The sequence below is a fragment of the Apostichopus japonicus genome, chromosome 21 (genome assembly GCF_037975245.1).
Source record: "Apostichopus japonicus isolate 1M-3 chromosome 21, ASM3797524v1, whole genome shotgun sequence".
Classification (NCBI taxonomy): domain Eukaryota; kingdom Metazoa; phylum Echinodermata; class Holothuroidea; order Aspidochirotida; family Stichopodidae; genus Apostichopus; species Apostichopus japonicus.
The window spans coordinates 13860186-13888021 of record NC_092581.1 but is presented as its reverse complement, the minus strand read 5'-3'; the positions used below and the strand labels follow the sequence as shown (position 1 = coordinate 13888021).

General features: G+C 37.8%; 1 protein-coding gene across 6 annotated transcripts in view; it reads right to left on the bottom strand.

Moving 5' to 3' along the window:
* Positions 1 to 27836, bottom strand: part of LOC139963064 (dystrophin-like) — a 75005-nt gene that overhangs the window by 13695 nt on the left and 33474 nt on the right. For all 6 annotated transcript variants that reach the window (XM_071963542.1, XM_071963543.1, XM_071963544.1 and 3 more), the window contains 9 exons: positions 9342 to 9514; positions 8449 to 8605; positions 6353 to 6458; positions 4964 to 5115; positions 4010 to 4144; positions 2730 to 2955; positions 2144 to 2204; positions 1087 to 1223; positions 478 to 682 (listed from right to left, as the gene is read on the bottom strand). In XM_071963542.1, the coding sequence (XP_071819643.1) occupies positions 478 to 682; positions 1087 to 1223; positions 2144 to 2204; positions 2730 to 2955; positions 4010 to 4144; positions 4964 to 5115; positions 6353 to 6458; positions 8449 to 8605; positions 9342 to 9514 (1352 nt within the window). The remainder of the gene's footprint in view (positions 1 to 477; positions 683 to 1086; positions 1224 to 2143; positions 2205 to 2729; positions 2956 to 4009; positions 4145 to 4963; positions 5116 to 6352; positions 6459 to 8448; positions 8606 to 9341; positions 9515 to 27836) is intronic.

Below are 27836 nucleotides of genomic sequence, written 5' to 3'. Positions count from 1 at the left end.
CAATACCGGAGAAGCTGTACAATTCTTTCAAATCCCAAGACGTCATTGACAATCGTTTTCTATTTTGTTCAACGGTCACACATCAATACTAAAGTATGGGGCTTAGGATCACCCTCCTTCCCAAGGGCTAAATTCGATTCCACCAGCCAGTTGGGACAATTTCCTAATGCTAATACCTCTCTAAACTGTACTCCAATATCATGCTCTCAAAGCACTGGTATTGACAGTACAAACAGTTCCTAAGCTTGATCTGATAGAAACATGATATTCATACTTCTCGTACTGACAATTTGAGTGCTCTGAAGCTGGACATAACACTGCAGTATACATGCAAAGCTCTAATATCATAAAACCCCTTTAAGACTGAAATATTTGGAGGGGGTGGAGAGGATGGGGTGGGAGGGTGTGATTTAGAGGATGGATAGCCCTTCCCCCCAATTCGACCCATTTATGACAAAAGATATGACAAAAACTCACGTGTCATAGACGTTGAGGAGCCAGTTTAGGCACATATCGACACTCTGTGGTACGTTGACCATAGAGGTGTGGTCCATGGCCAGCGTCTCGTAGATGGTGGAAAGACAGCTGATCATCTCCGGCACGTCCATGGTACGATTATTCTGCAGGATCAGTTCGTGCTGTTGAAAGATTCCGTCCGCCGCATTTAACGACAGCAGGTCCACTGTAGAGACGCACACAAAAATATGTATTTATTGCATGATATTTTATACTGTTTGGAGATATGGAGGACAAAAACATAAAAAAAAAAAAATTAAAAAAAAAATAATATAAAACATATATATATATATAAAAAAATAAAAAAATATTTATATATAAATATGGAGGACTGAAGATATAAAAGTTCACAAAGTGTTTCCAATAGGGGAAGTTGGATGGATTTGGAAGCTCTGTCTGTAACCATCCCCTCTCCCCCCCACCCTCCCCATCCCAAGAACTGTAATGTGGTTATGAAAAGAACATCTTTTTTGGTACAAAGAAAGTCTTTCATTTCACCATGCTGACAGGGCACCTTGGTATCACCATGGCAACAGTTTAAATTTTGAAAGATAAGAAGTGGAGACTCACGGCATAGACATTTCTGCAGTCTCCTAAGTTTCATTCCCGTCCTGTAGGCAGAGAATTTAATGGCGTTTAAGTCTGCCATAGACTGGAAGAGCTCGGACATCCTAGGGTGATCCCAGTGAGTGGTCTCTGACCCATGGCTGTGAAGTAACAACGGAGTAAGAAGTTATCAGCATCAGCTAACATATTACCTACACAAATTTCTGAACAGGAAGATTCAGCCAGAACTGAACTTGTGTAAACCTGTGTAAGCTTTTCGATCACAAATTTTCTGACCATTTTATCAAACCTACAAAGTACTACTCAAACTGAAAAACCTTACTAGCTTTTCTTCACTAAGTGAATGTTAAGTAACAGTAGTTAATGATTCCAAAGTATCTTGAAAACTTTTTGCTGTCCATACAGACACCTTTCAAATAGTAATGTTTCTAACATAGATTAAAAAAAAAAAGTCAAATTTTCCAGTATTTGCAATTTTCCTTCATTCTTACTTTTTCATGTCAGAAACTGCTTTCTTATTTAATATGAGTAGCAAATATTATGCAAAATCTAGGCACTGTGAAACTTTTGGTTGCTGAGGGGGGCTGCAGCTTCAATTCAGCCAGGTTGCAATAGGACATAGTATTCATTGTGCTCTGCAATATCACACAATAGGTAAGTAATTCTGGTCTGAAGTGTTAATTTCTATATGCTCGATAACTGATTCAGCCTTGTGGCAGAGGATTCTGCAGCTGCATTAGATTTTATTTTTGACACGTTGCCAACGCGCAGGGTTGCTTTAAGCAACAGTTCCCTATGTATAAAGATCATAGCCTCTTCAGAGGTAACACAACAAGATTATAAGTTGGCCTCCACCCCTGCCAACTGTTCTCCCTCAGGAAAAGGGTCGATAAACAATTTGGGGGGCCACGTCTAGAACGTGTCTTCAAGTGGAAAGTGGGGCTTCTGTCTCCGTTAAATTCATGGCGGAATAAGACTGGAGGTGAAGACCAAATCGAATTGTTGACAGTTCCATGAATCCTGATTATATTTTAAATGGAGGAATTCCACAAAGACTTACTTGATGAAAAACGGCACTTTGTTAGATGCAACCGCTCGCTCCCAAGGAGGTTGAACTGAGGCTGTATACGGATAGAAGAAGTGGCGGATAGAAATTTGTTCAGACATAATAGGCTTATACAGGGTTTTAATATACTGACTATATTTGGGGGCAGGGGAAGGATCTTTGTGATGGGAGTTCTCAAATTTATCAGAGTAAAAGAGCAAAATTGTCATAAAAGGATAGCTAAGACTTACACAAACATGACTAAAGATTCCACAAGATATATCAAATGGACATTTTTAGACTCCCCACACCCCTACCCTAAAAAAAAAATGTGGGGAAGCTGTCAATCCACTTTTCAAAATGCCACAAAATTTTGAGAAAAGAACCTAACACCCATGAGATCCCCATTTTTATGAGGGAAAAGTGGTAGGTCATTTTCTGAAGAATGCATTAGCCTGGGCCCAGACTACCTTTGGAGGTCTCCAAGCTCTCCAAGCCTCCCCTCCCCCATCCTCCACCGCAAAAAATTAACTATCCCTATACTTTATAATGTAAACCATCCCCACTCCCCCCCCCCCCCCCCAAGAAAAGTACCACATACCTCTGAGGAAGTGTTGAGATTGTGGACCAAAGTCTCTATTTGCCTCTTGGAGCTGACTGGACCTGGTCTCGGCGGACGCACCAAGATTCTTGAGCCTCTGCTTGAGGTCATTGTACTTTTCGATGGAAGCTGCACTTAGCACCACGTTGACATTGGACAACTGGTCTACATGCGAGGCCAGTTGATCCACATCGTTATGGAGTGGGGTTAATTTCTGTTGGAAGCTCTGGAATTAAAACAAAGGAACAGGTTCAAAAGAGAAATTTTGGAGGATAAAAGGGGGAAAAAAATGAAACTTATCCAACAATATAGTCTTAAAAGGTCATCTGTATTGCATCTGAAGTTTAAGCAGCATCGCAGAAAATTGACTGCAGTTAAATTTTTTGAGAAGCTCCATCTACAATTATTACTCAAAGTATTGAGTGAGGGAGGATTAGTTATAAAATGTACATATATCACAGTAAGCAAGAATGCTCTGAAAGTTTGAGTATTGCTGATCTATTTTGGTCATTATATAGACATTCCATAGGAATACTGATAACCAATAAACTTGCATGGTGTGTTTTCAATATGAAGCATTTAATAGTTACATGAGGATGGAGTTGTATTCATTCAAAAAACTTTCAAATCTTATTCCACTTCTCACTAGATCTATAAAGCACAAGCTGGAACTCTGCATAAATAATTACTGACAATTATGCGTGCCTAGTACCTTAAATACATGCTAATAAGATTAGGTAGTCCTCACTGCCATGTTAAATATGCAGTGGATTGAGACCCACAAGGTCAAAGGGCTCCCTGCGAACACTTCTAGGAAAGACATACTAACTTTCTATTTTGGGTTGTACCAGTAAAAAATTAATAAGGATGGTTGGGTGGCAGAGTGGGTGGGAGGGATGCGGGGTAGCACGCATTTTGATGGAGCCGTATGGTCAAGAGAGTATTAATCTAGTACCACTATGCAAACATCATAAATATGCTGTGAGAGTGTTGTAGACTTTGGTTCAATACTGGTATTAGTTTTTGAACAGATCCAATTATTAACTTTTCAAGACATTTCCACAGAAATTTTTGAAACATTGTAACAAAGCAAACAGGTCACTTTCTTACAAACACGACTAAGTCATGTTACGTACAAGGTGCTATACAGTCACACACCAGCACAAGGTCACAACAGGTCATATCATGAGATGCTTCCTGTAGACTATTTATTTCTTCCATGTAACAATGAATCCTGGCATATAATTGAGGCTTTCCTGTTATCGAGTCCTATCAATTACCTTTAGTTCGTCTGTGTTGTGCGGTAGACTCTGTACAATAAGTTCACCCACTGCCGGCCATCTGGCCCTCAGTGCTTCTGCATCCGTGATTTTGGAAGACAGTGCATCCAGAACTTGATGGAATGCAAGCATTTTCTGTCAAATATGACCACAAAAATATCTCATATTATATCACACAGCAAGCATGTCATCTATATATCTCTCGTACATGCAAGCAAAGACCTGGTATTTCATTAACTAATTCATCAGAGTAGTTTTCAAGTTTGATTTCAATAAATCTTGTAATAATGTAAAAATCCCATCAAAACTTGAATTAGTTAGCGTACTACTCCATTTTTCACTTCATATATTTAACTAGTAATTAATTAGTAAACTTTTAAATGTTTCCACCATGCTTCTAACATGTACATACAATGTTAAAGAGACAGGGTGAATTTTAAACTGAAAACAAATGTATCAGTAGTTACTGAGGAGGGGGGGGGGGGATGTAACAGTAGCAGCTCAATGGTTAAAGCACATTAGGGGCTGAAAGCTAGTCCTGTCCTAGATCCAATTATTTGTATTAACAATTATTTTGAGTAAACTCTCTTAGTTTGATAACATTGGGCACCAAAGATAATGGCTGATTGAAACATCCACTGATATTGATTGCCCCAAATCTGTTTAGCATGAAACTACTGGAAGTTTTGAAAATATTGTCCTGACATAGAGGGATGGAGATCAGGCAGTAAGAAATTGCATTCTAAGGATTTAATGCAGCATAGCCTGCAGAGGTGTTAAGGTATTGCCAGCAGTGACCATTTTGGTCTATCACAATGAAATATGGGGGTAAAGAGAGGGGACTCGGAGAAAACAAAAAGTGAGAATCGAGCGATATCATTCTAGGAGAATGGAAAGATCTTCAAAAGTAGGATAAATATCTATGATGAGCAATAAAACAAGGTGTAATCTTACCGGATGGACAAATTCCAATTTCTTCTGCCATTCTTGTGATCTGTTGTTCAAACCGTTCCACTTCTCTTCCAACTTGGATTCTTTTTCTCTCAGAGTTTCCACCATCTTCTTAGCTGCATCTGCAGCGAGCTGCTCGGTGTTATCTTCACCCACTTTAAACAGAGATAGAAATATTTAGAAAACTTGAACATGGATATGCAACCACTTCGAGGTATGTAATAGCAACTTGACATATCTAACAATAATAGAGTACTTTTATTATGTGTAAATTTAGGCTATTATTGGGTAGCAGCCCAGTTGGGACAATTGTTCTTTATCCTAGTTAACGCCCTTTACGGTACTTTCATGTCACACCTTCTCAACAGACTTGTTGCGAGTACTACTTACTTGTACTCATCTTCTAGCATAGATAATTTGTACTCTACTTGCCCTCATGGATATTTATATACTCATACTTTGAACAGTTCTGAAATCTAGTACAGATACTTACAGGATTAAGTACTGTTACTGGTGCTTACAGCCTTGTACTCATGCTTTTACCTAGTAGAATTCTACTTGTACTCATACCTTGGAGAATTCTAATTGTACTCATACCAAGGAGAATTCTACTTGTATACCAAGGAGAATTCTACTTGTACTCATACACATGCTGTTGTACTCATACCAAGGAGAATTCTACTTGTACTCATACACATGCTGTTGTACTCATACCAAGGAGAATTCTACTTGTACTCATACCAAGGAGAATTCTACTTGTATACCAAGGAAAATTCTACTGTACTCATACACATGCTGTTGTACTCATACCAAGGAGAATTCTACTTGTACTCATACCAAGGAGAATTCTACTTGTATACCAAGGAAAATTCTACTTGTACTCATACACATGCTGTTGTACTCATACCAAGGAGAATTCTACTTGTATTCATACACATGCTGTTGTACTCATACCAAGGAGAATTCTACTTGTACTCATACCAAGGAGAATTCTACTTGTATACCAAGGAAAATTCTACTTGTACTCATACACATGCTGTTGTACTCATACCAAGGAGAATTCTACTTGTTCTCATACACATGCTGTTGTACTCATACCAAGGAGAATTCTACTTGTACTCAAACCAATGAAAATTCTACTTGTACTCATACACATGCTGTTGTACTCGTACGAAGGAGAATTTTACTTGTACTCATATCAAGGAGAATTCTACTTGTACTCATACACATGCTTTTGTACTCGTACTTAACATCTGCTTCATGGTGTCTTTAGTGACAGTACAATCAGTTCTGAACTTTTACCTAACAGAAACAGGCAAGGTTTACCTCCAGTTTTCCTCATTTTTTGTTTGGGGTGGGGAAGGGGTGTGGAAGGTAGGAAATGGATCTTACCCTTGCTGACTGCGATAGACTCTGGCTGGTCATACACATACAGCTTGCCGGTCTGGAGTGTTTTATCCACCAATGGTTTCTTCTGATTGAGATCGTCTTTAAATTTCTAGCAAATGTCAGAAAATTAGAAACATTATGAAATAATGTGCTCCCTTTTCTCTTTCTATTAAACAACTCACCACAAATCATACATTTTCCTAGACTATATGAACTCTTTTTCAATATCATATCTTCATGCTACAAAATAAAACAGAATAACGTACGGAAAAAGCCGAACCCTTGGTCAATTTTAATGAAACATATCGGGGAATTACAAGTGAGGAAGAGAGGTATTGAAGTTTAACCATGGGTTTCTTAGAAATACAAAACTTGATGAACAATTGTAATAACTCTCAACTTGAATACCTATTTTTCCTTATCTGAATTAAATATACAAACAACTTTCTCTTTATCATCTTGAGGATATTCTTGTCAAATTATATTTTCCTTCTCAGGTACCAGTCACATTTCAATGCTTTATTGCCACCCTCATCTGACATTGTATCCCTAAGGACAAATAATCTAGCACCTGTCTCCTCTACTGTCTAGAGCATAACTTAATTCTCATTGAATTTTCCAAGCAAAATCTTGCTTATTACCCTTTCTGAAAAGTACACTACTTTCATGAAATTCAAGGCTATTTTTGCCAGTTTTTTTTCATTTTCTTTTCATGAATCTGTTCATGATATAGAAAATTTGCTTACATGATTGTACCAATGAAAGTTCAGGCGACACCCTTTCTTTAATTTGAAGCTGATTCTTTGTTTTGAGTTTGGTATTATGTTTACTTAACTGCCATGGCAATGCATTTATTTAATCATCTTGATTAAATAACTTTCAAAAACAGTTCGCAAATGCAAAAAAATTATTTGTTCAAAATTGCTGATTCACCTCTTGCCGTTTCTTAATACTGATAAATGAAAGTGGTTGGGGGAGAAATGTTTAGGATGGAATAGGATTATTAATTACTCATTAATTAATGTTCACTTGGTGAACACATCTTGGAGAGGATCTTAGTTTCACCAAATACAATTATTTTAAGCGATACTCGTGTCACCAAATCTTGCCAACAAATTCTGCAAAATGCTGTCTGTAAATCTAACTAGGCGTATCAGAGCAGTAAGTGGAGACAATATGGCTCCTTGCTTGTGAATTTGACTAGTGGTGTCGAAGCAGTAAGTGGAGACAAGATGGCTCCTTGATACGTTCACAAAACAATCTTGAGTATCTTCTGGAATATGAACCATAAATGCAACTCCAGAAGGAAGGGGTGGGAGAGATAACTTTGATGCACTGAAATGGTCAACACCGAACAGTGAAGAATATTTGTGAGAAACTGGAGGTGTATCTCCAAATATCAAATGACCTTTTCCTGATTACCATCTCCTAAGGTCATTTACGTGATTGATAGCAACAGTTGTTGATGGTCTGATAAGCTCTCTGCAGTATACTGTGTCAAGGCCATATCTAATTAAAAGTGTTGGTTAAGCCTAACTAGGAAACACACACATCAAGATATCAGCATATAACTCATAGCAGGTTAACAGATGTGGGAAGTCACTTACACTGGGGATAAAACACAGCCTTTCGTTTGACAACTGGAAAATGTAATAAGAAATTTCAACCCACTCTTTGAGTGAATTACGAAATATGAATTGTTTTGAGAGAGGTTAGAGAGGGTGACCAAAATGTCTAATTCTGAAAGATGGTGTCTTAGATAATGATGTATACTGTACGGTACCATTTGGCTTACAGAAATGGACATGTTCTTCCCCTTCTCCCATCCCACCCCCTCATCACTCCACATCCTCTCACCACCGCATCCCCTCTCACCATCCCACCCCCTCTCACCACCCATCCCTTCTTTCTAAGACCCAGAATGGTTGCTTCAACCATTCCGATTGAGAAGTAGCAAATTATGTTTTATTGTGAGGCACAACAGCCCCCCCCCATGGCCTGGGGTCTGTCAGGGGCCTTGGGAAAATATGGGATAGAGAATAGTGTATGCTGGTTCCATAATTAATGGACTGACCAGCTTCTTGATGCCTCTGCCTTACCTTATGGTCATCCAACTGCATCTTGACCTTGATGTGATCTTCACCGACTGGATGCTTAGTGCTAAGTTCCAAATCTCTCTCTTCAATCCATGTCAGCAGTTCCTCAATGGATGCCACCAGAGCGGCCCACTCCTCTGCATTGGCCTCCAACCTTTTCCTATTGGACCAGAGAGGAGGTGCGAGGTTAGGTAAGATGTATAATGATCAATCAAGTAATCAATCAATCAATCGACAGGGTTAGCGATATTAAGACGAGGTGATGCATTCGATACAGGGGTTTGCAACGGTATGGGGGATTGCCGGGATCGGCACAGGTATCACATTGGTCTGACTACTCCCCTACCTTACTCCTACCCCTAATGTTCAGTTGTGTTAAAACTGCTGCCTATGGCATCAACATGCTAGCATGAAAATCATTGCTGTGAAAGTTATTAGTGGGGTGGGGGTCATGCTCCACCTGCCCCCCCCCACAGGTGTCGGGGGCTCTGAAGGAAAGAAAGAGATATTTGGTGGGGGAATCATGTGTAGTGTTCCTGTACCGAATCTGACAGAATGCAGTTAAACACTGAATCACTGAATCACTGTGCCTACACAACATTAACTGCAAGATGACAGATGTAGGAACCATAGAAGTTACAGAATGAACATTTACTGAGGGGGGAGGGGAAGGTGTCGAGGGGAAGGAGAATTTGACATCATGACGATACAGCTGACATAAATGTGCAAGTCTGATTATATTTAATGGAGGCACCTGGCAACAGCCCAGCAAGTAACATATACTGTAGAATGTTTGTTGTTAATCTACAATGATACAAACCATTCATTGTTGAAGATTTGAAAAACTTTTAAAATAATTGTTTTTTCTCCAGATAAGTGAACAGAAGATGACTAACCTTATCTCTGCTGACTGTCCCTGAAGTTTGCTCCATCTTTCATTCATGGTCTCTAACTGGACTTGTAAGGTCTCTGCGTCATTCTCTTGCTCCTCGTTGGATGGCGCCTTGGAACCCGCCTCGTTCAACGCAGTGAAGATGCTCTGGTGTGCTTCTATCTCAGCTTGAAGATCCTGCAAAGGAGGAAAATAAAAACGAACATGGTAAGAGTTTTGCTGAAAATTACAGTCCAATAAACGTTGCTTCTAGTTTCTGAAAACAAAATCAAACTTCATTAAATTCAAAGATAAGGCAAAGAAGCAAATATGAAATAGGAGAGTACCGAATGTTGAAGGAAAAGAAACACTTATTATGAAAGAATAAATGACTCGTGGGCAGATCTTAAGCAGAGCGTTTAACAGACAGAAACAAAAACCACGGAAGAAAGAATGTAATGTAATGCCAATGTTTAAGACAATGCAATTTTAAGTTTTACAATACTAGCTATTGTAAACGTACATGTATGCTCATTTCACGTTGCAAAGGAAGCAAGTTGAAAAAAAAGTCCCAGTTTCTCTTAATAGCCAAAACATGCACAGACTGTGTAGATAATTTTAGCTCTCACCTTTGGTAACACTGCACCATTGAATGTACTAGGTTTATTTACGGCAATAAGGTAATTAAAATGCATGAGGGTATACCATCATATGCTGTGGCTTACGGGCTTCAACAAGATACTGATACAAATATAGAAATCTGATCTCGATGAAAGAGAGATTTGTTTGTCTGATTCAAATACACAACACGCTGGTACAGAGATCCACTCACTCACTCAGAATCGGTAACGGAGTAACAGAGTGGTTGGGAATTTTCATCCAAAATACATCCATGAAAACGCGTCAAACTTTCAGCATGGTAAAAAAAATTAAATTCCAAACTTAACAAGTTTGACACAGTTATGTTGCACTTATCCACACCATCAATGGAACACATTAAACAATCAACTTGTATTAAAAAAAAAAGAGTAAATAAATACAACACCCCTTCCTGCTAGTCATTTCAACTAAAAAAAAAAAAACCTTTCCCAACTAAATACAAATTAATTGAAACTATATAAACTGAAGAACGTTTTAAATTAACGACAACAATTTTGAATGTTCGTTTTACCTTTACTTGTGAGTACGATATAACCTTGCTGCTTTCCTCTTCCCTATACTGTACATGTACACACACACATGTAAACAGTATGACTGAACACACCTTGTTGAAATACACATCTGACTAGAATAAGCGCTTCCCTAGTACTACAACATCACGTCTGCGTGTCTGCTGGACCGGTAGCACATTTACTCGTTAAACGATCATAAATTACCCTCCCAAACGTGACCCGAGGAGGAGTTTTAATAGTACTTTTAGGTTTCATGCTTTTTTTTTATGCTCTTACTTTAATTAAAGACTTAATTATGTCCTGAGATTTGCAATCTGTTCTCCCCGTAAACAGCTGTGTATCGGTGGAACAGAGTTTAGTCGTCAAGACAAAACGGGGGCTGTCAGAGAGATTACTTTTCATTTTTATTTAATTACAGCCCGAGACATGGTCACAGGCACTAAGAGAGGCTACAAATGTTAATCATTAAACCTTGGGATTTAAATCGCCAGTTCAAAAAGACCAGCAAGAAAAAAACTTATGAATCATCTTTCGTACATGGAAGAACAAATGTTGTTTTGCCTGTCATTAGTTGCAAAATAATAAATACAGAGAGCATTCAAGTTATCTCCCCCAATCAATCCCCCCCATCCCAAAAATAATCTCCCCCCCTCCCAAATTTAAAATAAGACAAAGGCAACATACAATAGAAAAGATGATACCATTCTATGACATTGCCAACTGACTTTCATACCATCTGGCTTATGGCATAGCCCACACATCCGAAAAGATAAACCGATGTTGTTATTCATTTGAATATTTAATGGTACCATTGGGGGGAGGAGGGGGGGGTGGATCAAACATAATGCGGTTCTTTATTGGTTAAACTACTGGTGATCCATAACAGTCAATTTTAAATGAGACTCGCATGACTTAATAAACCTCCCTGACTGCTGAAAGTACATTCTACTCTCCTCGGGGGAAATATTCATATCTTCGTTAGATGACTGCTTTTTCCGCCGAAGGAACATTAAAATAAATATATATATTCATTCTGTCTTGTGTGGGTACGTACAGTATGTGGGTCGTATCTGTCTTGAAGCGTGAGAACAACTGGAACGTTGAATCGGGCGTTTTTTTTTTTGTCTGACAAATTTCCAAACTTTATGGTTAATATTGTAACGAATGATTGGATGGTTTAAATTGCCCATTTAAGACGAGATGCATTAGCACATGAATATTACTTCCTCCACTCGAAGATCGGCATAGCAACAAAGGAAAGGAGACCATGAAAATTGTAGATAAGAAGATTGAGTGTGCTTTCTGCTTGAAGTCTTGGTTATGCTTCTCTTGAAACATAAACTAATGCCGAAATCTTCCCTCTTAATCCTATTATGAGAACGAGGTACTTAATTTCTTTTTTTCACAAGAAATTGATAACCCTTTAGGGAGGGGTTAAATGTTCCTAAGGGTTACACACTACAAATAAACATAACCTCCATTAAAGTGGTCATGTAAAATATGATACATTTAAGAGCAAGAGTGTGATTATGTTATAAATGTTAACATTACTGTTTTGTAGTTCTATGCAGGTAACTACAATATGTGGTCATTTAGGTAAATAAGCTGCTTGGAAACCTGTTTCCAGCAATTGTGTATTACTGTTAGGACAAATTATAAGTTCATGTTAGGAACAAGTGAGATTATTTCTTCCTTAAAAACACATTTAAACTAAAATTACTGAAAGGGACCCATTGCTGTTAAATGGTTTTTATGCTGAGATATCTTACACTGTAAATGTTGGCAAATACTGCCACATCATTGTGTAATGTGGGAATAAACATATATGAATCTTGCTCCTGTCTAGCTACAGTATATTTCCAAAAGCTCTCTTCCCTTTGAGAATCGTTTTTGCAAAGGTCAAAGAAACATCACACTGGTATCATTTGTAGACAACTTTCTTGTCCACTTACGAAGGAGCACATTCAAAATAACCAGCAGTTATCACTAGCACACATACACACACACAAAGACTGCTTCTGCACAGAACATAAAAATGTATATGAGTAATTTGTATATTACATTTACTTGCCATCTTTATTACCAGCAAAATTGACTTAGGTATTTCATCTAATCTTTACAGTAAGATTTGATGATGATTGGGCCCATAAATTCAACACAAACTCAAGCCTGTACAAAAAGTATGTTTATTACATTTATGATTGGTAATTTTAGAGAGTAACTTAATCAAGTACACACTTTACACCAATAATAATAACAATAATAACGAATACACATGGACCCCTCAGGCAGTTTTTGCTCTTTGTACAGATTTTGCTATTAAATATTCAATGATCAAGACAAACTTCACTAGCTTGCAAGCTAGTCAATTCTTTTATTGGCATAAATTAAAGACAAGTCTGTGCAACAATTCTGAAAATTTGCTCTAAAAGTTTCAATAAAGGATTTTATGTGATGCTTAACTTATGTGGCCAAAGTCTATTCCATATCAGTGTTTTACTCTATAAATCACCAACAAATACCAAATTCCAAGTCGAACCTATAACTCATCAAAACTAACGAACTGATATATGTTATTGTTACGACTTTTACAATTCCTTTTGAAATATCAATGTTGCTTTCAGAAATAATATGGATGTTTACATTTCAAGTACAATTCCATCGTATACTACGTCCAGCATATCAGCTAGTCCTATGAAACCGTACCTTTTCAAATCTCTTCAAAACATCTTGAAGGATAAAGGTTACTTCCAAAATGAGAAAACCACCAATTCCACACTTTCCAGTTTTCATTGTTAAAGGAAGAAATACAATTTCCAAAATCTTGTCAAATTAAAAAGGAACAACTTTCAGGCTATAAATTTACTGCAGGGTAAACAAAATTCCTCCTTCGTTCTGCCAGAGTAGGCACAGTTTTTATTCAGTCGACCGACCACTGTTATAAACTGCCAAACCAATATCGACGCATATTAACCATTAATAAGTCCACACCAAAATTATTCTGCCTCCGGTTCGACACATACGAGAAGTATTACATCGTTAACAGAATTTCCCTACCAATCTTTTGTTGGATTTATATCAAGAATTCCCAGTTAAGCTGCTATGGTAGAACGGGTGAAGGCTTTTAAAATTCCTGTCTAGTTAGTCCTACTGAGAGGACGGACAGCACTCTCCATTAAACTGTTCCACGCACAGTGATCTACCATCCGTCATAGATCGCCTTGTGATCGGACAAGAAAAGCCTCTGTTATATTTTTATTTCAATTTCCTTCGGTATGCCAGGCATTCAAAACGTCGAGGTATCAAATGAATAAAAATATATACTAGGTTAAGGATATCTGTTGCATATTCATAGGCTTGCGTACTACAGGTCACATGACCAGTAAAATTTAATACATTTTGCATTTGACCGCTTAAAGTTTATAAAATTTCGCATTCATAGACTAGAGGTGTTCAGAAAACCAAAATAAATAATTGCAACATAATATTGGTCACACCATGTACATGTTTTACCACTATCAGACCGATCACTGAACTGGTCGTTGATAGATCCTAACAGCTGTACTGAGCTAATGGTCGTATCGACCATTAGCTCAATACCCTCCTTCATCTAATAGACAAAACCAGCAGTTTCCATTACTAACAACAAGAGTATATAGCACCTACATAACACTCACATCCATAATCCAACATTTCATTTACATTGTCCAAAAGTAAAACAAAATTTAATATTTTAGTCTGTTCTGAAGCAGATATATTAACCTTCCCATAAACTTCAACTGTAAAATCTATGAACTAGAACAATTGATGAGAAATACTACCCTAATCGAAATTGACTCCATCTGCTATTTTTACCACAAATTACAAACCTTTTTATCATGAGAAAATTTGAAATTGCTTGGAAGAGAGGGCATGACCCATTAGAAATAAAAAATGGTTTTGTCATGTACCAGTGGACCTAAATTTACCCTGGAATTCATTTTAATAATTGACAAATAATGTTATGTATGCATAGTAAGTATATGTACACTAACTTTAAAAAGCAGCTACTTGAGGTCATTTTGATCACATCCTTTTAAATGTAGAACACTAAAACCTCACATCAAAGAGCTCATAAGCTTGACTAGCCAAGTTTCACTTGAAAATTTGCAGTGGAAATCTAATTTTTGGAAATTTTGCCATGTAGTTTCTTTTAACTGTGTTGGCTATACTAATATGAAAAATCTTCCGGACGACCAAAATGTCGAGGACTGAATCAAGATCTATAATCACCTACTACTAACGAACCTTCATTTGGTGGGAAAATCTAGATGAGTGCCTAAGTGTGATCAATTTTTAATCTTATTTTGAGTAATATACCAGGCGAGGGTTTGGACGAATTGCCGTCCGAATTCAAAAAAGCTGCTTTAACACAAATGTGATTCTGACCACAATTCCTTTGGGTGATCTTTTAGAACTCTCTCTCTCTGAATTTACAGAAGTATTTCTCTGGTAGGTAGATCAAAGATAATTACAACCTGGAAGTAGCCTTACAGGAAGATACAACTACTTCACAGCTAGCAAAATAAAGACACTCTCAGTCCACAGTTGGATATTACAGTCTGTCCAAACATTTCACCAAAACTGTGACACTTGCAATTATTTATCCTGAAGTTTTCAAGATCAGAAAAGACCTTTCTGATTACAAACAGTTTCAAAAATAAAATTTTCTGGGAATTAGCTGTCGGGCTTAACCCAACCAACCTGACCTTGAATTAACTTTCTGATGTTTTGTCAAGAAAAGCAACCTTTACAATTTAATCTGTCACAAGTTGGTGGTATCATACTAAATCAATAAAGGAACAATCATGTACCTCACCAAGATAGAAATGTGTTTTTTTTAAATTTTACTTCTTCAAGCTGGCAAAAGGCATGATGCAACTTGTCATGCCAATAATAGAAACAACAAAAACATTACACTATTAAACAGAGTAGCAGTGACTTGATCACAATTTTACAGTTTGGGGCCAAATTCTGAGCGATTTTAAATATGGGTATGAGCTTTGAACCAATATGGAAGGGCTTTGTAAGGATCTTCAAGATCTTTCAGTCACAATGAAGGACCTAATAAAATGGTTGAATATGTATGACTTGGTCCAGATGAATACAGTTACACATATACGTTGTATAAGTAACAAGAATGATTTTGTTCATTTAAAAGTCAATTTATTTTCAGTTTTGAGAAGATTGGTATGCAACAAGTAACCTCTTTTGATTTATTAAAAATCTGGTAATTCTGACAATGCAAAATGAGTTTGGCCTCAAAATGTGAAATGTTGCAGCCCCCCCCCCCCCCAAGGAATGCATTTTATTACCAAGCTAAGCCAACTGCCCTTCCTTCCCGACAAAACCAGCAGTCCAGCTACCCCCCCCCCCCAACCTTGCAATAGTATTCAGACTTAAATATCACTCACCTGATCTAAATCTTGAGCAAAATTACGAATGATAAACTTGGCCTACTTAATGTTCGTTTCTGACAGTGATACCTGATCTAAATCTTGAGCAAAATTACGAATGATAAACTTGGCCTACTTAATGTTCGTTTCTGACAGTGATATAAACAACAACCAAAATGTGTTTTCTTTCCCTATTTCTTTTCCAGTGCACCACATCTTACACTGTTTGACACTTGATTCCAGGCCTAGAAGCCACTTGCTAAAAACATTCCAAGTAACTTAAAAAAAATCTAAGTACTGGCAATAACCAAGTTCAATACTGTGCAAGCTTATAAGAGCAAACTAATAACAACAGTGATAATGAACTGTAATACTGACTAGGCTTATTATTAGGAACAGAAATCATGTCTATTTATTGACTAGAAAAGTACAATTGTTCTTAATATCTACTGGCAGTAAATGCAAGCGCCTTATCTAAAAGTTTTCTATCTACTGGCAAATTGTCAAATCTTCCTCTAGACCTGAATTCGAGGGAGTAGCCCTGACCAAGTGACCAGAGTGTTACTTTGTATGGAGTTGCACGTACCTTGAACCAGGTCAGAAACCCGCTACTCGGAAGAGGACCTCCTCTGGACAGATAAACCTTACCCAAACCCGTTTCCTCGTCTGATTCCCATTCCAAGGGACAATCACCATTTAAACAGAACGGTAGACAACAAGCCATGGTGAGCAACCGCTCATTATGAATATGCAAATTAACGTTTCTCTTTGCTTGGGCCAACGAAGTTTAAGGGGGTACGATCCAGCAGAGCTGGTTTAGTTGTTTCCCCTGGTAGAATGTTATTATTATTAAGTTTCGTTCCCCACGGTTCCACAAGATAACGATATGGACAGTTTAACATTTATTGCTTTCATGGTAAAGTAGGCTGCAATTAAACTGTCAAACACATCAACAGGAGAACACAATGAAGCACATTAATAATGATGAAATAGTATCCCAGAGTGTAACAGAGCCTAAATATGTTATTGCTAATAGTATCCAATATTTCAGATGCACTATTTGACACTCCTCCCTGGATTGCAATTCCAGCAGGGGTGATTAACCAAACAGAGCAAACAATATCCAGGTAAAACTCTTGTTTGAATAACAGCGATAAAAGTTGCCAAAAAAGGGTCCAAAAATAAAACTAGAAGACAATAAACTAGAAAACCAAGTAACGGAACTCCTCCTATTCACTGTACTGTAGCTTGAAACCAGTGTACTGTTGTATAATACTATATTGTATCTGCTAGATATCTCAATTGTGGTCTGGAGGTTGAAGGGTGCACTGGTGGTCCTGCACCAAGTTTAGTATTTATTTACAAATATAGTCAAGCATGGTGATATATTACACTATGGTGTTGCTTGAGTCACCTTTAAGCATTGTACAATCCAATCAATTTGTTGACACCTCCACCGATTCAAGTCAATAGCTCATCAAATTCTCAATATTGTGAATGTGGAGTGGTGAAATGAAGGGCTAGAGTGGTCTTCAATAGGGTTACAATGGAGGGATAACAAGGCAAAAGTAAACAGTACCCAAAACCTGGTGTAATATAAGACCCTGGTTTAATGCTGTATGTGTGGGAAATTAAAGAAAGGTCATCTATTATATCCATCAACGATACTCAAAAGCGATTTCCAGCATGACCATAAAAAGTTTTCAAACGTTATCGTAAAAGGTCTAATCTTAAGATGAGCAGAGGGGGGGGGGGGGGATAAGATGGGGCAGGGAAGTGGGAGGATGGGAAGGGGCCAAAAAAGACCACTGTTACTTTTAGTTTCATCCCCTCAGTATATTGAGAACGTCCAAAGGTTTCTTCAATTCTGGACATAAAAAGTTTTAATAACAGTCTAGAAATGGAGATTAAAGTCTAAGAATGCAGACAAGAAGGGAAAGGGTGGGGGGAGGGGAGGGGTGGGGTGAGAGAACAATTCTGACTTTGATTTCTTAATGAGTAAAGGACTGTGGCAAGAATGGCTAGCATTAAAGCCTGACAATACATGTACAAGAATATTTAGCTCACCTTGAATCTGACATGTTTACCACTTTTGGGTTTTCCTGGATCTGTCATAGAAGCACCGTTGAACAATTGTTGAGGCATCCTACTGCTTTAATTAAAACCGACCCCCCTCACTTCTGCTGTATCATTAAACAGACTATGATTTATCTCAGAGTTAACTAAATACTCCTCTTTTCTTCCACAATTTTAAGTGAATCAGAAGTTGTCGTCCTGGTTACCAGTCAAAATCTAAATTCCCAAAGTCAAGTTCCGATTCACCTGACTAGTACGGTATGTTCATTCGTAGCAGCAATAGAGACCTGCGTACTACTCTATGAGGTATATACTTGTAAGCCGAACCAATGAAAACAGTCACTGCAACTGATACCATGTGAAGTAGTTATTTCCAAAAGTACAGCACGTTTGATAGAAGATGATAAATACTGCTAAAAACAATCTCTCAACAAAAACTCCCTGTGATGAGGAAGAAAATACATCGAAACAAGCTACAAACGTGTGTGATTTAAACCGGTAACTGCTAGATCACAGTTTTGTCCCATTCACAACACACACATACAGGAATCACTCCACCCAATCAAAAACAACAACAATAAGGTTTTAGTCCCAGAGTGAGTTCTCGTATCTGTATCACCCAGATGAAAATCGAGTAAGTTCCCCTGCTGGTTGTTCCGACAACTTTTGCTTTTTCCTTAACTGTCGGCGTCCGCGCCAGTTTAACAGGATGTTTGCAAAATGACAAAGGTAGGATGTCGGTTACAATTGACTAGAGCTTTCGGAGGTTTCCGTGGGATGAAGCGCTTAAGCTAACTTCCTCTCCAAGTGGGTTTTCCTGAGAATGAAATAAATCTGTCTGTATTCCGATGTACTGTGCGAAACAGACTCGAAGGGCTTTGCCTGACTTTGGTTTGTATATCTTCCGCCAAACAGAATGTTTTTCCCCCCTCTTCCCTGTGGCATCGACTACGCTGAGTCTAACTCAATTACCCTACCTATATTAATCACCTGGAAGTCGTTGATTAGTAGCCGTCCTTCAGCGATAATTGCGAAGTAATGGCGCTCCTACGACTAGGACCTGAGAGTTTCGTTTGGTACGCCAAAAGGTATTTATTGGCTAAACACGTTTGAATCTGCCTCTTCAAATCTTTAACGAGAGAGTAATGTCGTGCCATCCTTATCCAAGCTGACACTGAACGGAATTTTTACCAGCTACCTTTATCAGCGATGGGTTCTGTATTCAGGTTATCCTTTTTACAAGACAGACCATAAATATCAACTGCTTTCTTTCCCTTGATCCTCTTTCAATGAAGACATTAAATCGTTCTAGTCATGTCGAAGGTATTTTGTTCACATTAATAGGACCGTTAGAAATACATGGAGATGGTTACATATGTACATGAGACCGCTGTACCCGGAGCAGGTGGGACCCATAGATCTATCTTCTTAGAATACCACCTAACTGGAATACATTTGTCTAGTCTGCTTTATATCCTTCCTTTCATCAAGACTGACTGATACTAACAACGTTCCCTTGGGGTAATAATCAACTTCCTTTGTCTTGACTTTTACCTTCTAATGGGTTAAAGGGTTCATAGGGGAACAAAAAAACCATATCTAAGAAGTTATGAGAGAGGTAAATGGGGGGTACTTTTTAATGGCAATCCTTATCAACTGCAAATGGAGCAAAATAGAAACCAAATGTCAGAAAACCTCCCCCTGTTTGTTGATGTTTCACAGCTTATTAAGTGTCTGGGCATTGTATAAACAAGGAGGTGATGTCATTTTTCTCTGAAAGTCTCTGGACTTTAATATCAAAAGTATAAATCATTTCCTGATGTCTTCTAAGAGTTTTCTCTTTCTTTTTCACAACTCCAATATAATTTGATCAATGAAAGATTTTGACACTTTGAAAACTTTACCAAGAAATGAATGGCATCATAAAAGTATTACTTTATGCCCAATATTTTCAGATGTCTGGCACCACCTATTCAGGAAACAATGCCACAAAAAACAGAGAGTTTAATACTCTCAGAGGTACATGTGGACTTTTGGTGACTCTTTCTCAGTTTCTAACAAAGAGATCCCTCATGCAGAATATTAACAAAATCTGTTAAAGAGTTGTGGTTTAACGTAAGTTTCCATGGCAACTCCCACAAAACTTGAAGATTAATAAAAGAAATTTTTATTATAGGCTGATACTATATACTAGGAGGAATATTATTAGTACTAGGCATTGTCTGCCCTCTTAAAATAAAGCTTGGATATTTCCAATATAGTTTAATCTCACCATAGAGGGCAGTATTCCATGACAACTAGTATATATCCTTGGATAAGCTATATTATACTTGTATACAGTATATTATACTTGTATGTAAATTTACTGATATTCAAGAGCGAAAAGGCTAACAAAATGGGATATGATGAGAAGTAACATCTGCTGCCAAACCACAACATGAATCCACACTATCCTGTGACTATTTTAGCAGATTACTAGCTGATTATAGCTTGTTAGTCTTCCCAATACCCTCTTTGGATAAACTTAGTTCATTCCAATGACATGGCCTCACTGAGGGAACGTTCATCTAGAACTGGACGCTCCCACCACAATATTTCTCCTATTTAGTAGATTGTATTCCAACAGTCAAAAAGATGTCCGCCTCATTACTATGGTAACACAGCAAATGCTTACGGTTGCTAATTGTAACAGACAAATTTTGTCCGTCTCGAATACACCAAATGTAAGTTGCTTTCTTGGACTCGCTTTGTTGTCCTCACTTTGTCCTTGCTTCGTCTCGCTTTATCACGGTTGGTGACTTCATTCTTTTTCTCTAGCAAAGTATCTCAGAACAGAAAAACAAAACGTACACACAAATACACAGGATGTTGAGCTTACTTATTAATGTTTTCCACTGGAGAATGATATCATAAATTAAAACTATATCGACAGCAATTCTTTCCTCAACAACTCACAACTGCTTGGGTATGTGCTAAGAATGTCATTGCCTACAGTCCACGAAACCTGACGGAGAAAGCCCACATCTGCCAATCTGCTGGCTCCATTTATATCCCAAATTTTCCTTTTCCCTGAGAGAGTGATCGCTGTCTGCTTGCAAGGCATTCCAGAAACTTCAAATTTAAAAGGAATCACAATTTTTCAAGCTATAAAAGGCTACTATAAAAACAAAAGGAGTCTATTAGAATGCATCTTTTTGTAAGAGAATATTCCAGTTCGCTGTGAGGGACAAGGCCCTGGGTCTTATTAATTTGCATTGACGTAACAGCCTGCCAGAAAATGAATCCGAAAATTGGTTACAAATTTTGGCATCCTGTAGCCTGTCACTGAATAGGTCCGAATTACAATCAATTTGAAAATTTAATGAGGAAACATCGCACAAAACAAAAGAAAAGATGGACAGAGGGTGAACATACCAGCTTAAAAGAACATTCTCAATTTTGTAAATATAGCTGGAAGAAAACTTTTGTCCTCACATTGCTGATAGAGCTATGGCATTCATGGCAACGAGATGGTAAAATGATAATCTTGAGAATTTCACCATCCACTGCATATTACTCTACTTTAAAAGGACCAATCGAGACTTTTCAGGTCACATGCACCCAAGATGTCAGAAAATAATGTATTCAGTACTGATACATGGCAAATGAATTTTTGGGTTATTCAAGGACATCAGTAATAGCTAAGCTAGCAAGCATGCTAGAATGTCAACGGTCATTTTGGCAATGCCTATCCTGCCCTACAGTAACTGTAAAAAGAAGATTTTACTGCCACCATCAAGGTATCTTTACTATGTCATTTCAGCAGACATTCTACATGGTGTTTATATAATTTGAAGCATCTAATATGAAAGTATGAAGTTTATTGTTCATCTGATTCTAGAGTTATCAATATATGGAGGAAAAAAAAACATAGTAAATAAAATCAGGCCAATAGGTTGACTGAATAGGCAACAGATTACTTTCAATGATAGGATACGTTTTGGAAAACAAGAACTTATATACCCAGAGTCCCACAACATCAGATTATACGAAAACAAAGGACAATGACAACTTTTATGTTTTGATAAGAACAAGATGGCTGACCTTTTGGCAGTCAATATTTCATGAGCACACTGAACATTCCTAGATGTCAGTGAAACTAATTTGTTCGGTGGGTTATAGGACCTTCAGGAGAATACTTTAGAAGGCAGACTGCCTGCAATTTATTGAATGTCAAACATTTTGGCCAATATTGATGTCCCTTTTTCTAAAATGTTTGCGATGTCATAGTCCAAGAAATAGCACATCTGTATATTGGCTATTACTATAGAGCTTTTACCATAGTATTCTTCCCTTCCCTGTACTCATTCAGACATTTGAGACTCCCATAAACTGAGAGCAGACGTTTCTAGTCTATTCTAGCTAGTCTATTACTGACAGAAATTCTTTGAAGATCAGAAGTAATGTAAGAGCTTGTTTTCCTGCTGTATCTAGTTTCTTAAGATATCTGAGGAATATACACACCAGGGACCAGATCACACCAAATAGGAAGTGAAGACATATGATAACGCCGCAGAGGAGGAAATGTATCAAGCCATCTTTCATTCTTTCTGCTCTAAGATGTATATAAAATAATAAATCTATCTCGGAATAAAAAAGGTGCCCCTTTGGGGCACACAGGGCCTCATTTTTTCGGGAGAACGAAAAAACTGTGACTATCATATACAAAGAGTAAATAGTGCTTAAATGCAAGAAAACATCTCATAATGAATCTCCAGTACTGGTTTTGAGCTGCTCTCCTCTTCATGTGTGAAGTGAACATGTCAAGGATTGCAAACCGCAAGGAGATGAAGAAACTCAAGTCAACTAGAAGGGGCAAGAAGGGTGATAAAACTGTCAGCTTTGAGAGGCATCTCCAAGTCTGGCATAGACTGGTAACAAATATCTTGCTCCAGTTCTTGGCAGCAATGAATCTGCAGTCACTTTTACCAACACACAACACTAACAGGAATTATTATCTCATTGGTAGAGCTCTGGATCTGCATCCCCTAGTAACCATGCATATACTGTATATCCTAACATACTGTACTTATAGCATACAGTCTAGGAGTAGCCTATATCGATGATATATAGCAGTTTCTAAGAAGCTGTCTACATTGTGTTATAACAATGCTGATGGAGAGGAAGAATTTTACTGTGATTGGGAGATACAATGATTTATTCCATCCCCTCAAAGGCCTCAACTATTAGAGGGAAAAGCTGAGCAGGTTTCAATATATCTTATTGTGCCATTCTGCCAAGGTGTAACAATTTCACACTCCAAGTGAATACTCTCAGTTTTACCCAATGTTCCTCATTTCATATTTTTATGGTGAACATGATCACCATGTTAGTATTAGGAGATGTGAAAAAACTTTATCAACAACAGTTTTAACAAAGGTAATCTCTTTCAAAGGAAGTATTTAACACAATGAATAAAAGAGAAAACATATAAGAACAAGAGAAGTGCAAATGTGTTGATATGTTTTTTGAAACATATTGAGTTCTCTGATCTCACCCCTAGTATCCCCCCGGGCCCCCCCCACCATCCTCCCTCAACATGATAGGTCAAAAGTTTCTTAAGTTGTTTATGGGAGTTTGTTCATAACAATATCTGGAGCATACAAATTTCTTATGATGGTTTGCCCTCAGCAGCTTACTGACGTCTGCTTAGTTGCAGTATAGTGCTTTATTAATCACCGGTGGAAAATTCTAGGCCTAAAACTAACAGAACTTCGTTCTGCTGCCTTCCTGCATGGGTGTTGACAAAGTGTGTTTATTACACGGTCAAACAGCAGTTTCAACAAGCTAAGTGGACAATAAGATGGTTAATAGGTTGTAACAACTTTTTTCTTTCACCAGGGATGAGCACATGTCACATGAAGCAGTAAGTAGGTCAAACAAATAATAGTAGTATTAATAATATATAATTAAGGATTTATAATGCGCACATATCCACTCTGCGGAGCGCTCAAGGCGTAAAAACCCAAATAACCACCCCCCCCCCCAAAAATAACATTAACACAAAACAGCACAGAGACACACACAAACACCCCACAGCATCCCTCCCTTATTCACACCTCTGATCAGCCTTAAGTAAACATAGGAAGGATGACTTTTAGGCACAAAATTAATTTTGTGACATGACTGTAAAAAAAATATCACTGCTGTCAGTCCAAGTTGCATTTCTATACCACTTTTATATTTTGAGAAATGACACTTTGGACATACTGTACATGTGACCAGACTCTTCACTTAAAGTGACTGGACTGCTCAGTCTAAAACACAGACCTTTAGATCAGTTCCTCAGATGCAAACACAACTCAACTTTGGAAACGTTGCATTCCAAATATATCATTGAAAAATTCATGTTGAGTGTCATCCATTCTTTATCACTGAATAATCATTTAAAGGATGACTTCAGGCACAAAATAATTTTGTGATCTGACTGTCGAGAAGAACTGATTTCAGTCCATGTTGTTATTCTGTACCTCTTTTCGAGTAATGACCCTTTAAACATCTGAGGCTCTTCACTTAAAGTGACTGGACTACTCAGTCTAGGACAATGTTCTCGTCGCTATAAAGGCATATACCATGTCACAGGACTGCTTACAAGTATTGTTTTACCCTTTAGTGGTACTGAAAGCGCACACCATTTCAACAAGCTCCCATCCTGACTATGACTCAACAAATATCTAACAGTATATGTCAGGCATCCCAGGAGGTCAAGGAGTGACTGTACAGACTTTATAGTTACCTACAGCTAGCTTCCTGCCAGCAAGTCTAATAAGTCTACATCATAAGAATGTCTTCACTTTGTAATTTTTGTGGTTATAAGATGTGTTGGCATGCTCTCTACTCAGCTAGCAGCATGCATATAATAATTTGGTCCTATACAAAAGCTTGAAAGTTACGCTTCCCTCCGCAGGAAGTCCATTACAGATTTTTATCAAAACCACTCTTTTCGAAGAAAATTCTATATGTACGCCTGGTGGGTGGTTGGATACCGAGATAAATTTCCAATTTGTTTCAAATTGTTGAGAAATTACACAGCAAGAATTTTTTGCAGGATAATGATGGGTTTGTAGCAAACTTTAATTCACCCCACTGATCTCTCAGAAATAGATGCATTTACTTCAGAAAATTCAATTATTTTGCCTGGCAATTTTTTCCTTGGTAAATATTGTCAATTTTGTTGCCATTTATTTTTTAACTTACTTTACATTTACTAAAAGGCACATTTCTTCATACAGGTTTACTGGACACTGACATGAACAGTTGATGCATAGGGTCACACAGTTTTTTTATATTATTGAAAAAAAAGTTCATATTCTTAAATGAATGAGTAAACATATAGGTAGCTCACTCATTGATCAAGACATCATGGCTCAAGAATTTACATGTAGTGAATATTCATAGCACTTGATTTACATCCCCGATAATTGGAGATTGAAGCTTATTATCACATGCGAACCCCCCTTTTCCCTTAGTAACCCCCGTCCCATACCCTGCTCCTAACAACCGCAGTGGATAATGGGATAAATACTATACAATTCACGACAGTAATATCTTACTTTTCTGAAATATACGTCTAATGAGGTGACAGGGATAACTACTATAAATACCTAAAATCTGCAATAATCTCACATAAATGGCATGAACTTTCAGAATAATACATTACAGAGAAATCAAAACCCTTACCCATTTATCAATCTCGTCCAAATCGACAATCTCGAAATCCCATTCTACGTCAGTCATGATTCGGGATTTAGGAATGTTATTTTATTACTTCCTTTCACAAAAACAATTATATATCCACAGCCAGACGTTTTAAAATGATCTTGTATCTTTGTCTTTTTGGCAGGAATTAAAACCGTAGGCTTACAGAGTTTACTGTTACTCGGTTTTGAAATGCATTAATCCGACAACGACAGAAGTGGCAACCTCGTGGAAACCTTGATTTTCCGTTCACGGGGACGGAGATCGAGATTGATCGTCCGTCTCTCGAAATAAATCACGACAGAAAGACACCGACAATAGGAGGAGACTAAGCCAAGAAAAGGAAAACCTTCACATTACCATACTATGGGAGAATCATGATAAAATCTTATGGAAAATTGATGTATGCAGGGGCAGGGGGGGAATTGAAGGTGATGTCAGATCCTCCTGGGAAAGGACTTAAATCAAGTTATGGAGACTTTCAAAAAGTTGTCTCCACTAAAAATTCATAAATGTGGAACCAGAGTGAAAGAGAGAGAACACTGAGAGGTTTACCGACGATACCCAAAATGCTAGAGTAGGAGAGAACTTTCTGAGATGTTTTTTACATTTTCTTGTTTGGTTCCAAAGAAGGTCATATATTGGCAAAAATTTAGGAGAGAATAAAATTGCTTTTTTTTCACTCATAATAAGAACCTTTTTCTCAGATGAGTATAAATTATTCAAAACTGTCAATCTCTAAAGTTACCATTTTTTCAGGTAATGTTCACAAGGCACACTTGAACCCTTGGAAGGGGAGAAAAATGCAATTTATAGACATAAAACAACTTATGATCAGTGAGAAATTATATTTTTCCGCAAAAGTAGACCACTTTAAAAAACAGGCAAAATATTTCCCACCATGGGAATTTGGAAATGCGTTTCTCTAACCACACTGTCCTGTGAGAAGAAATATTCCATAAATAATTCTCCAAATATCTCTGTAAATCCTTCGAGTTGCTTTGAACGTCTGATATGTTTCTCCCTTCTTCGCGGATGTCTTTGCCACGAAGAAGAGTAACTTTTCTCTGCTCTCTGGATGAAGTAGGAAGACAGATTTGTTTACTGTCTCGCACTGTCGAATTCCGTCACGAGACTGATTGTTTCCCCCGCTGATTGAGGATTCAGAAAGGGTCTTACATCCATGATGCTAGCCAGGAAAAGAAAGAGAAGTAACCCTCGGAGAACAGTCGAACTGTTCTTACGTTCCACCGTCTAAAACATTCCATCAAAGAGAAAGAGACTACTGACACCAAAAATTGACAAATGCATTAATCATCGTCTCTCGCTATTTAAACACACCCCGGCAACATTACCGAACACAAAACAGATCGCCCAGGAAAAAGAGTAATAACCAAATGTCCAAATAACTTTCGGAAAATTTGTAGCAGAAGGAGGCAACGAGCTGTGAAAGGGACTTCTTTTTTTGTTTAGAACATTTCAAATTGACGGCTGTTCACATACAGATCCGGCCAGAGAGTTAACAGTGACTACAATACTGTTGGATTCTGTCTTGTCTTGTTTGATGGTACCCCATGAGGAAGCAAATTTGAGGGTGAGCCTTCCAGCCTCCTTTCTTCCTACACGTCCAATGATCACCAGCCGCTAGAAGCCTCCGAGCTATGTGGAGGGAGACCGGCGAACAGAACTAACCAAGCATCTTGAGCTTAAAAACCAACATCAAAGCCAAGACTTTTGAATGGCAGTGTCAACAGAGCAGAACAACAAATGTCTTAGATGGAATTAACAAGAACATCAAACATTCTTTTCATACAAAAGCTGAATCGGGAAACAGTGGACAGTTGCCTCCAAAAATCAATAACAGGACAATTAAAACAGACCATGAATCATTGCACTTTTTTTATTCCGGGCTCACAGCTGGTAAACGGAGAGAGATGAAACATAGACGAAACATAGACGCTGGGGTAGAAATCAATTTTCTGTTTTAAATATCTGTAAACAGGGGACGGACTGATGAAGATTGCTAGTGAACAAGTACGAGATCACCCAATGACGAACTGAGCGGCCTTTTGTCAAATTTCACAATTACTTAAAAAATTG